The 13,270-nt window shown below is 39.4% G+C and overlaps 1 protein-coding gene across 1 annotated transcript in view; it reads right to left on the reverse strand.

Annotated features, from left to right (window-relative positions):
* Positions 1-11,090: 11,090 nt before the first annotated feature.
* The window catches only part of lipca (lipase, hepatic a), a 34,935-nt gene continuing 32,755 nt past the window's right edge, over positions 11,091-13,270 (reverse strand). The window contains exon 9 of the mRNA XM_060911727.1: positions 11,091-11,184. Coding sequence (XP_060767710.1) covers positions 11,091-11,184 — 94 coding nt within the window. The remainder of the gene's footprint in view (positions 11,185-13,270) is intronic.

Raw genomic sequence — 13,270 nt, forward strand, 5'->3', positions numbered from 1 at the left:
TCTATGTTCGTGTGGCTCCTGGCTGTAGAGTTGATCACAGGGCATCTAAATTCCTTCACAGTATCGAGGGAATGCCACCAAAGGAAACTCACATTAGCCACTGCAAAGTGCAAAAGCACTTTTATAAGGTGGTCTGTTCATTTCTCCTTACACACCCTCACAGACTGTAGTAATCAGGTTGTAACGTACAACAATATTGCAGAAAACTTAATCATACGCCTTGGTGTTTGTCACAATACTGGTAAAGAAAAAAATACAAATGTGTGTTTTTGTTTTTTTCCTCCTGAGCACAGTTCAAATTTGAATTTTCTAAGAAGGCTAAATTATAAACGTGCTACATACAAGTACATCTCAAACAATTAGAATTTTTTTTTGTAATTTAATTCAAAAAGGTAAAGTTTCATATATTCTATATTCATTACACATAAAGTGAAATATTTCAAGCCTTTTTTGTTTTAATTTTGATGATTATGCTTTATAGCTCATGAAAATCAGAAATCCAGTATCTCAGATTATTAGAATATTTCCTAAGATCAATCAAAAAAGGATTTACGATACTGAAATGTTCATCTTCTGAAAAGTATGTTCATTTATACACTCAATACTTGGTTGGGGCTCCTTTACCACAAATTACTGCATCAATGCAGCGTGGCATGAAGGTGATCAGCCTGTGGCACTGCTAAGGTGTTATTGTGTTACTGAAGCCCAGGTTGCTTTGATTGCGACCTTCAGCTTGTCTGTATTGTTGGGTCTGGTGTTTCTCATGTAGGGACAGCCACAGTCCCCGTCTAGAACTACAAATCCCATCAACTAACTTCCGCAATGACCTACGTCACGGCATCCATGATTACGTCATGTCACGTGACCAACTCTATAAGTGACCCGGTCATCCTCAACTCACTCTCTCTGCCTGTGGATCTTCGCATCATACAGACGTATAGAGATACTCCCCGCTCATCGGACAATCCGAAAATCACGACATTTGCCTTGCAAGAAAGAAGACTCAGCGCGCTTTTGCATATACCACTGGCCACGGTAAAGAGTACCTAAGTTGCACCGTCTCACTCAATTGAGTTACAACCGGTTTATTTGTTTTTTATAAGTAACATTACGACTGCAGCCCAAGCAGTTAATTAAAAGTTAGAAGCGACCGGATTCCTTCTGACTTAATCGCTGTGCACATGATCGGTCAGAGACTTTTCCTCACGAACGACGAAGCTTCAGATCAGGAATTCTCTGTGCCTTTACAGAAGCGACCCACGAACCTTCTGCGGACCTCCGCAAGCACCCGAAACTCCGCGAAACTTCGGGACATCTCTGCATAGAAGCAAGATACTGGAAGTAAGGCTGGCATTTGGGCAAACTAGTCTTAGGAATTAGCTTTATGAAGTGGTGTGAATTTAAACTCAGAAACGGTTTAATTGTGCATACTGTAGACACTTAGAGTGTCGAGTTGATCATTGTGTTCTACATTGTTCTCTCTCCGTTGTTTTCATAGATAGGTTGTTGCATGCTCTTCTCTAACATCCCTTAATTTCATTATTACACACATTTTGACCTCATCAAGATTTCAGTGGATTTGGTAATGTTATAGGGTAGTGGAATTAGCAACCACGACGAATTCCTTTGTCTCAAGAAAACCACGAGGTGATTTTCCCTTCCCCCCCAACACCTTAGATAACATTCCAATCTCAGATTTATTTACAGCGCACCTCCCGCGCGCATACTCAACATCTCCCCCTCTCATAGACACACACACACACAGACACAGACACACACGCTCATCGAGTACTACCTCACTGTTTGTGCCTTGTATATATATTGCTGCTGACCATATTGAATGTATTCAACTGCTATTACCCATTTAGTATCATTGTTATAATAAATTCAATTATTCTGTTAAACTGTGCTTGTCTGTTTTTTGCTGCTGTATTCTTGAAGTCACACAATCTCAAAGAACTCCAAATTGCTTTCACCCAAGTGTATATGAATGCTATTGGCTGTAGTGTCTATGTAATACGGTAAGTCAGGGGTTTTCAAAGTGTGGGAGAGTGAGCCCCCCCTCAGAGAGCAAATAAACAACAGCGCCCCCCTTACAATTTTTGTTGTTGCTATACTTAATGTTCCATTCATATTTAAAAAAAGAATGGTTGTTGTACACATTATTTTTTTCTTTTTCACATTTTAAACATCTGTGCTTTTTAAAACATCTTGTTTTACACATTTTAAACCTCTCATAGCATCGTTAGCTAGCACCTCTTGGCAGACAACACACTGTGGCAGTGGAGCATCTTCAGATCCAGTCCATGAAAATCCAGACTTTAGATAATCGTGGTCATACTTCCTTCTTTTTTCAGTCCCCCCAGGATTCCGCGGGCCTTTTTTGTGATTGTTGCGGGCTAAAATGTCTGATGTTGCGGAGGGGGGGTTCCAAAAAATTGCGATGAAAGTTGCGGTGTTTTTTAGGTTTTTGTTGCGATTACATTGCGGGAGGAAGTGAAAGTTGCGAGAAATTGTTGCGATTTTCTCTTTTTGTGATTAAAATTGAGTGATATGTTAAATATTAAGTTATTACTGAAAAACTATTGATTAAAAAACAAAGACACTAAGAAATGGTCCTATAAACAACTTTACCAATATAAAAGATTACCAGGACTACAAAAATGCAGAAAAATAGGCTTTACTTATCCAACTGCACCTCTCTCTCATCTCTCATTATCTCTAGCCGCTTTATCCTTCTACAGGGTCGCAGGCAAGCTGGAGCCTATCCCAGCTGACTACGGGCGAAAGGCGGGGTACACCCTGGACAAGTCGCCAGGTCATCACAGGGCTGACACATAGACACAGACAACCATTCACACTCACATTCACACCTACGGTCAATTTAGAGTCACCAGTTAGCCTAACCTGCATGTCTTTGGACTGTGGGGGAAACCGGAGCACCCGGAGGAAACCCACGCGGACACGGGGAGAACATGCAAACTCCACACAGAAAGGCCCTCGCCAGCCCCGGGGCTCGAACCCAGGACCTTCTTGCTGTGAGGCGACAGCGCTAACCACTACACCACCGTGCCGCCCCCAACTGCACCTGTTGGTTCAAAAGTTAAAGTGCAGAGAACCTCACAGCACAACATGAAGTTACCTTAAAATATAAATGCCTCAGCTTTCATGTAAGAAAAAAAAACTATTAATACTAGTACTGTGTGCAGGCAGTCTCTCCTGAAGACTAAATTAAACAATAATTATAAACTAATAAAATAAATGGCTCAGGCTTCATAGAAGAAAAAAAAAACAATTTGAACAGAATCTCACAGTATGATGCTGAAGCTGCCTAAACAATGGAAAAATAAAATACCATTTTGGCAAAAATGTTGGCATCCATTAATTTCTTGTATTAAGTAAAAAAATAAAAAATAAAGTGCACACAGTCCTTCACTGTAAACATACACTTTCAGCAACAGAATTTAAGCCTACATAAACACTGACTCGCACATCATGCAATGTTGCCAGATACTGCTGACGTTTTCCAGTCCAAAATATATTCAAAACCCGCCAAAATGCACTTGAAACCGCCAATCTGGCAACACTGCGCACATGCTGCTTCTCTTGAACATAGACATCCGGAAGTAAGGCGGAAGGTAGTTTGTCGACGTCACCTCAAGACGATGCCAACGATTGGTCAAATTTGCGGGAAAGTTGCGGTGATTGGATATAATTGCAACACCGCCCTGAATTCGCGGGGATTGGTTGAATTTGCGCTGAAGTTGCAAATCGCAACATCCTGGAGGCTCTGTTTTTTTGCTTGGCCGTCTCCTCACTCCCTGTAGCTTTAGGTACTAAAAATTGATCCATTTTGTCTCTCACATTGCGCCCCCCCCGAAGAACTCTGGTGCCCCCCAGGGGGGGTGCGCCCCACACTTTGAAAAGCCCTGCGGTAAGTAATACATTATTGCTGCATCAGTAGTGATCATAATAATTTGGAATATACCATAATTTAGCTATTTGGTAATTTATTATTAAACACCAAAATTAATGGTATTATTAATGAGACTGATTTAATGAGACTGATCACTTAAGACCAATTGCACCCACACTCATCTTCCTCTTAAAAACATCCTATAGATTTTCTACAGCGTTCAGGTCAAGTGAGTTGGCTGGCCAATCAAGCACAGTAATATCATGGTCAGCAAAACATTTGGGAGTAGTTTTGGCACTGTGCGCAGGTGCTAAGTCCTGCTGGAAAAGGAAATCACCATCTCCATAAAGCTTGTCAGCAGATGGAAGCATGAAGTGCTCTAAAATCTCCTGGCCAATGGCTGCATTGACTTTGGACTTGATAAAACACAGTGGACCAACAGCAGCAGATGACACGGCACCCCAAATCATCACCGACTGTGAAAACTTCACACTGGACTTCAAACACCTTGGATTCTGTGCCTCCCCACTCTTCCTCCAGACTCTAGGACCTTGATTTCCAAATGAAAATCAAAATTTACTTTCATTTGAAAGGAGGACTTTGGACCACTGAGCAGCAGTCCAGTTCTTTCTCTCCTTAGCTCAGGTAAGACACTTCAGACGTTGTCTCTGGTTCAGGAGTGGCTTGATATGAGGAACGCGACAGTTGTAGCCCCTTTCCTGAAGACGTCTGTGCGTTATGGCTCTTGATACACTGACATCAGCTTCAGTCCACTCTTTGTGAAGCTCTCCTAAGTTCTTGAATCGACTTTTCTTGACAATCCTCTCAAGGCTGCAGTCATCCCTGTTGCTTGTGCACCTTTTCCAGCCAGCCTTTTCAGCAATGACCTTCTGTGGCTTATCCGCCTTGTGGAGGGTGTCCATGATTGTCTTCGGGACAACTGTCAAGTCAGCAGTCTTTCCCATGATTGTAGTTGTGTGAACTGAACTAGACCGAGAGATACACTGTATTTATTATACTGTTTTACTCAAACTCACAATGAAATATTTTCATATTTTGAGATGTGTTTTAATTATTTTGCACTGTAGGTCATAATTACCAAAATTAAAAATAGAAAAATGCTTGAAACATTTTAGTTTACGTGTAATGAATCTAGAGTAGATTGAATTTTCACTTTTTTACATAACTGATGGAAAATATTGAACTTTTTTGTGATATTCGATTTGCTTGAGATGCACTAGTAGATGTAACCTGTTGATATTTTTAACAGATTACAACATTTAGGTTACATACACTGTATATAACCAAACTATTTATTCATTCATTCATTTTAGTTGATCTTCACTTTTTGTGAAAATTGTTACTACATTTTTCTGTTCAAAGATACTGCTACAAGGCATGAAAGTGCTGTGTTAACTGGAATTTTCACTGCGTTATGTTGAATGGTGTCCAGTGAGGTAGAGAATTAGTCTGGCTGGTGGATGACTGCCTCTGAAATGTCCTGTTTCTGGAGCTTTTTTTCCCCCTCTTTTTTCTTAAACTGCTGAAATGCTGAACCGTTCTGGCTTCTCCATATCTCCCTTTTTATCAAAGGTAATTATAGCTGTTATTTGTAGATACAGGACCCTGAATAGGTAATTAACTGGACTGCTTCGTGTTTATTGATTTATCTGCTCAGGGAAATCCAACAAGATTATGACTAACGTCTTGTTCAAATGCATCCATGGACCAGTCGTTTTTCCAAAAAGGATTGCATTTGTTGAATAATCAGTTTAATGGCGCATTAAGTTTTTACAAACCATTTACACACATAATTACAAAATCAGGCTTGCCTTATGGATGAACAAAAAGCAATCAACATCAAACTTTGTCCATATTACAAAGGATTATGTTGAAAATTAGTTGCATACTAATTAAAATGGTGGCTTTCCTTCTCTGAATTTCCCCACTCAAGAACGCACTCAACTGTGAAAGCAAGAAAAATGGAAGATCACCTGACTCTTAGCAATAGATTGGCATCTATGCCTATAACCTACAACTATATCAAACTATTAATCTTAATAGGCTAAACAGAAATATTTGCAAGAATTAAATGCAAGTTCAAAAGCCTTCTGGAAAAAACTTGGGCAGGGTTTGCATAAAATGGAAATTTCAGCCGTATCATTATTGCAAGATACTGAAAAACTACATGAGCAGAATGTGAAATAATCAGCGGTCAGATTTCCCATGTTCAAACGATTAAATAAACCGCAAGGGGAAGGAGGGAATGTCATTCTCACATCCTCACCTGGGGTTACTTTCTGAAGTGGCATGGAAAAGTAGAAGAAGGTTTTTAAAACAAGGATGAATGATGGCTTGGAAAGTAGACCATGAAATAGCGTGTAGTACTTCGAGTTGTTCTGCATCAGCAGGCAGCCTGAGCAGGATAACTAATGACAACAGCAAAGCCAACAAATGAAATGTCCCGACAGCCAGAAGCAGTTAACTTTCCAATAAGAAAGATTGATAAAAATCCATTCATGGATTGAATGCTTTTAATCCATAGCTATTGTGTACAGTGTGGTCCTAGTTAACCTTCTAGTTCATGCCATATTTTATTTTGTATACCCCCCCCCCCCCCCCTTTGTTTATAGCCCCCTTTTTTGGCACTTGATGTACTTGGACCACAATAGAAATAAGTGTTTACACTTTATTGTGGTATCCATTGTAGGGTGCTATTGGTCTTAAGTGATCAATCTCATTGAATCATACCATTGAATCAGTCTCATTGAATCATACCATTAATTTTGGTGTTTAATAATAAATTACCAAACAGCTAGATTATGGTATATTCCAAATTATTATGACCACTACTGATGCAGCAATAATATATATCACTTACCGTAGTACATAAACATTACAGCCAATAGCACACTGAAGGCAATTTGGAGGTCTTTTGAGATTGTGTGACTTCGAGGATATATCAGCAACGAATAAACACACAGTTTCACAATAAATTGAATTTATTATAACAATGATAAAAATGAATAATAGCAGTTGAAATATTCAAATGGTCATCAGTGATGTGTGTGTGTGTGTGCGTGCGCGCGAGGGGAGAGAGAGAAAAAGGGTATGTGTGTGTGGGGGGAGGAGGATGACACCCGACCTCGTGGTGGAGACAAAAGGATTAGCCCTGTTGCTAATGAGACAAAATAATTAGCTGTGGTAGCTAACTCCACTAGCTTTTAACATTACTAAATCCACTGAAATCTTGATGAGGTCAAAATATGTGTAATAATGAAATTAAAAGTGTTAGGAAGGATAGAGAAAGCATACAACAGCCTATCTATTAAAAACAACTGAGAGAGCAATGTAGAACACAAGATCAGTGTGCACAATTAAACAATTCCTGAGTTTAAATTCACACTACTTCATAAAGCTAATTCCTAAGACTAGTTTTGCCCAAAATGCCAGTCTTACTTCAGTATCTTGCTGCTATGCAAGATTATAGAGATGTTCTGAAACTTCTGGAGTTCACAGAGGTTGTGGAGGCTTCCGGGAAAATGCAGAGAATTTCTTGGTCCGAACTTCAGCGTTCGTGAGGAAAAGTCTCTGATCAAACAATGTGCACAGCGATTAAGTCAGAAGGAATCCGGTCGCTTCTAACTTTTAATTAACTGCTTTGGGCGGCAGTCGTAACGTTACTTAAAATGAACACATAAAAACCGGTTGTAACTCAATCTGAGTAAAATAATGCACTTAGGTAGTTTTACTGTGGCCAGTGGTAAATGAAAAGCACGCTGAAATCTTCTTTCTTGCCAGGCAGAAGTCGTGATTTCGGACGGTCCGGAGAGAGTGCCTCTTTTTATGTCTGTTACCGCGTGGTTCACAGAGCCAAAGAGGAAGATGGAAGTGTGGTTGAGTCACTTATGGGCTCATGGAGGAAGTGACGTAGGTGATCCCACCCAGGTGTGACGTAGGTCATCGCGGAAGTTGGTTGATGGGATCTGTAGTTCTTAGACGGGCTGTAGCGCTGTACCTACACCATGTATTTTAATGTACACTATCATCATCATCATAGTTTTCCGGCCTTGGGGCACTACTGAATGGATGGAGGTGGAAATCTGACATCCATCAGTCACAGGAGGGCTGCCTTTTCCATCATGGCTTTTCTTGCCTGTTGGGCGTCAACCCCCAGTAGCTTTTCAACAGTCGTCCATATGCTCCTAGACATTCTTACATCAAAGAGTGCCTGTTTTTGCAGGGCATCATTGTCAAGTCGGCAGATATGGCCAATATACTTCAAATGTTGGCGGTAGCAAAACTTGTGGATAGGTAGCTGTTGGTGATCTCCTGCAGGCGTTGGTTTGAGATTGTAAATCTCCAATCTATCTCTCCTTCAAACTGGACATCACTCTGTTCTTTTCTGCCTGGGACGTTTTTACCATTTTCCTTAAGAAATCATGCCACAAAGTCTCAATCTTATCCAGTTCCTTCTCCATTAGAGGCCATGCTTGGATGCTATATATGGTAGCAGGCAAGACCGCACACATGTGGTCAGAAATGCCACACTTGTAGATAACTGTATTCTATGGTCTGTCAACATGTGTTTAAGCTCATTCCATTTCTGGAAAACAAAAACTATACTTGTATTTTGTGCATTATTTTACTAAATCATCGACATCGTCCATCATTTTCACTGTGGTGCAATAGAGAAGATGTTACATTAGATGTGATTCACTGGAAGCAACACACTGCTCAGTTTAACAATTTGCTTTACTGGTTTGAAAACAAAACTGTGTCAAATTACAATGTATTCTAGGCAGATTTTGCTTCTGAGATCTACATTAGGTCCATCTGTCCATAACCTCTCAGTAGCCCAAGAGCCCAACTAACAACCTTCACTTAAGCTACCAAGTGAGCTAGCTTAATGCCGGGATCAGACTACATGATATTTTTGTCTTTCATGATGATCACAATGTCAGATTAGACCATCATAGTGCCATGAATTCTTGCCTCATATTGGTTGGGAGACTGGAAACACTACAAGTTTGACCATGACCAATCATCATTCATGTCCTCGCATGTCATTGGGCAGGAGGGTCAAGAAACTGTCAAATCAGAAGGAACATCAAGAAACATGTCGTAGGAGATGTCAAGCTATGCAAGAAAATACAAAATACTTTGACATGCTCGACTTTTTGGCAGGGTTTCATGAGACATTCTAGATGCCACATACAGTGGTGCTTGAAAGTTTGTGAACCCTTTAGAATTTTCTATATTTCTGCATAAATATGACCTAAAACATCATCAGATATTCACACAAGTTCTAAAAGTAGATAAAGAGAACCCAGTTAAACAAATGTGACAAAAATATTATACTTGGTCATTTATTTATTGAGGAAAATGATTCAATATTACATATCTGCAAGTGGCAAAAGTATGTGAACCTCTAGGATTAGCAGTTAATTTGAAGGTGAAGTTAGAGTCAGGTGTTTTCAATCAATGGGATGACAATCAGGTGTGAGTGAGCACCCTGTTTTATTTAAAGAGCAGGGATCTATCAAAGTCTGATCTTCACAACACATGTTTGTGGAAGTGCATCATGGCACGAACAAAGCAGATTTCTGAGGATCTCAGAAAAAGCGTTGTTGATGCTTATCAGGCTGGAAAAGGTTACAAAACCATCTCTAAAGGGTTTGGACCCCTCCAATCCACAGTCAGACAGATTGTGTACAAATGGAGGAAATTCAAGACCATTGTTACCCTCCCCAGGAGTGGTCGACCAACAAAGATCACTCCAAGAGCAAGGTGTGTAATAGTCGGTGAGGTCACAAAGGACCCCAGGGGAACTTCTAAGCAACTGAAGGCCTCTCTCACATTGGCTAATGTTAATGTTCATGAGTCCACCATCAGGAGAACACTGAACAACAATGGTGTGCATGGCAGGGTTGCAAGGAGAAAGCCACTGCTCTCCAAAAAGAACATTGCTGCTTGTCTGCAGTTTTCTAAAGATCACGTGGACAAGCCAGAAGGCCATTGGAAAACTGTTTTGTGGACGGATGAGACCAAAATAGAACTTTTTGGTTTAAATGAGAAGTGTTATGTTTGGAGAAAGGAAAACCCTGCATTCCAGCATAAGAACCTTATCCCAGCTGTGAAACATGGTGGTGGTAGTATCATGGTTTGGGCCTGTTTTGCTGCATCTGGGCCAGGATGGCTTGCCATCATTGATGGAACAATGAATTCTGAATTATACCAGCGAATTCTAAAGGAAAATGTCAGAACATCTGTCCATGAACTGAATCTCAAGAGAAGGTGGGTCATGCAGCAAGGCAATAACCCTAAGCACACAAGTTGTTCTATCAAAGAATGATTAAAGAAGAATAAAGTTAATGTCTTAGAATGGCCAAGTCAAAGTCCTGACCTTAATCCAATCGAAATGTTGAGGAAGGACCTGAAGCGAGCGGTTCATGTGAGGAAACCCACCAACATCCCAGAGTTGAAGCTGTTCTGTACGGAGGAATGGGCTAAAATTCCTCCAAGCCGGTGTGCAGGACTGATCAACAGTTACCGCAAACGTTTAGTTGCAGTTATTGCTGCACAAGGGGGTCACACCAGATACTGAAAGCAAAGGTTCACATACTTTTGCCACTCACAGATATGTAATATTGGATCATTTTCCTCAATAAATAAATGACCAAGTATGATATTTTTGTCTCATTTGTTTAACTGGGTTCTCTTTATCTACTTTTAGGACTTGTGTGAAAATCTGATGATGTTTTAGGTCATATTTATGCAGAAATATAGAAAATTCTCAAGGGTTCACAAACTTTCAAGCACCACTGTAACTCTTCCTTGATTATGTCACACTACAAGGGCCATTTGTCATTCCTGACGTTCATATTCAGGCCAGACTCTGGAAATTTCTCATCAATGAAAACATCGTGTCAAAATCAGGCTGAATTGGTGTAGTCTGATCCTGACATAATGAAAAGGGATCTGGGATCCAAACAAGGGGAAAGTGATGAGTACCAGTCAACAAGAGCAGGTTAAAAACAGTAACTGTAGTTTCAGCTTCCTTGGCATTGGTTAATCTCAGCAAATCCAGTTTTTCCACTCATATTATGATGTCAAACATGCACGAGCAAAACCCCCCTCCGTGCTGTCCTTCACCCTGTGACCTCACACAGTCCTACATTTCCTGCCTTTCATCACAGCGAACAAACAGCTTCTCCTCCGAGGGCTGGATAAACACGCCATCTTCTGTCTGAGCACAAAATGTGGTTCTGTGGAGATTAGGAGAAAAGAACGGTCACAGGGCAAAAGCTAATTAATAATCATAAAAATAATTTGCACTTTATATCGAAAGAAACAAAATTCACTGTGTGGCTGCTCGGATTTTAGTTTCAATCTCTTCTGAGCCCAGAGGTTCTGCTAACTATTCAGTAGTGCATCATGTTATGAACCCAATCCATCTATTTTCACCAGCAAAATCTATTTTAATATCATATGAAGATATTTTCTTTGTCTTTATAATGAATAAACCTAAATATATTTATATAACTTATTAAATTATGATTAAAATATTGATGGAAATGGAATTTTAATAACTTTCCCATTCTGGTGCTGGTGTGTGTGTATGAGTGGAGCTCATAGCTGTAGCTAAATAACACATGGAGATGCTGCAGATTGCAAACAATTTTATATAACTTTGCTAATATTATATGAAAGAAAGAAAGAAAGAAAGAACGAATGAAAGAACACAAGAAGACAGAGTCATCTATATCCCCCGCCCCATATACCAACTATATACCAAGTTTCAAGATATTGTCACATTTTTCAAGTTCTGCTGCAGGAAACCAACCCTACCTCTTTATACTGACCTCAGCAGCCCATGGCATAAACCCACCGGACCTTTGGTCCAGGGGAGCTAAAAATTAAAATCTCACATTTTTCAGTATCAAAAGGCACATATACATTACTTAATCAACACATATACGGACTTTCAAGACCAAACCACTCATAGTTTTCAAATTCTGCTCCGGAAACAAAACCTACCCTTAAGACTAACCTGAGAGACTAAGTCTGAAATTGTTTCCATGGAAACATGAAAAATTTAAATTTCTCAAAATTTCTTAGTATGAAAAGACACATCTACATCACCTTGTTAACATGGATACCAAGTTTCAAATCTATATCATGAATAGTTCTGGATATATGCTCCAGAAACGAACGTTGCTCTTAGAAACTAAGTCAAAATCTATTTTTAATGTAAAAATTTGAAAAATATTTTTTTTCAAAAATCCAAAATAGCAAAAGGCACCAGTTCACATGTTGCTTGATATGTATACAAAAGTTTCATGAAGTAGTTTTAAAGATATGGCCCGTAAATGAAAACATGACCTGATGGACAGAACCCAGATAAAAAGGAAGTTGGAAATTGAGCTCACATTAAATAATACCACAGTTGACCTGAGTATATACAGTACTGTGCAAAAGTCTCAGACACATGCAAAGAAATGCTGTAAAGATGACTCCAAAAAATATGAAATTAAACCTTAAAAGAAAAATACAAGTGTGAATTAAACAGCAATACAGTAAACAAACTCAGTATTTGGTGTGACAACCCTTTGCTTTCTTTTTCTTAAATAGAAGTTTGAGGTACAATGTGTGCAGTTTTATAAGGCATGAATGGGAATTGAACACATGCCCTTCAGTTTACAAGACCAAAACCTTCCCACCTGGCCTGAGCTTTTAAAATCTGCTTTTGGGTTATCTTTCCTGCTTTTTGTCTTTTTTTTGTCATTGCTCTTTTATTTCGATTATCTCTGTTATTCTAAATTTTATATCCATTTATTTCTTGTCCTGTCTTTCATTCCTGTAGCCTGTAAGGTTGAAGGAAAGGAAGAAGGAAAAAAAGGGGTTAAACGGTGGATACTTTGAAGAAACTAAAATATGAAACTTTTTTAGACACTTATCACATAATTCCATATGTATTCCGCGTGTTGTTTTATAGTTTTGATGTCTTCAGTCTTGTTCTGTAGTGTAGAAAATAGTCAGAATACAGAAAAAAACTATGAATGATTGGGGTGTACAAACTTTTGACTGGTACGATATATACTATAAATCACTGATACTGTATAAATCACTTAAGCATTTATCTTGCACTTTAAAAATCCACCTCTTTGTTCATTACACATATCTTGTATTCACTGTCTATGAGCTACTGTCTTGTTATATTGTACAGTCTTTGTGCTGGTCTATCCATTATCCATAAGCGCTTATCCTGTGCAGGGTCACGGGCAAGCTGGAGCCTATCCCAGCTGACTATAGGCGAGTCATAGACAAGTCACCAGATCATCAGAGACAAAC

The sequence above is a fragment of the Neoarius graeffei genome, chromosome 27 (assembly GCF_027579695.1).
Source record: "Neoarius graeffei isolate fNeoGra1 chromosome 27, fNeoGra1.pri, whole genome shotgun sequence".
Taxonomy (NCBI): Eukaryota; Metazoa; Chordata; class Actinopteri; order Siluriformes; family Ariidae; genus Neoarius; species Neoarius graeffei.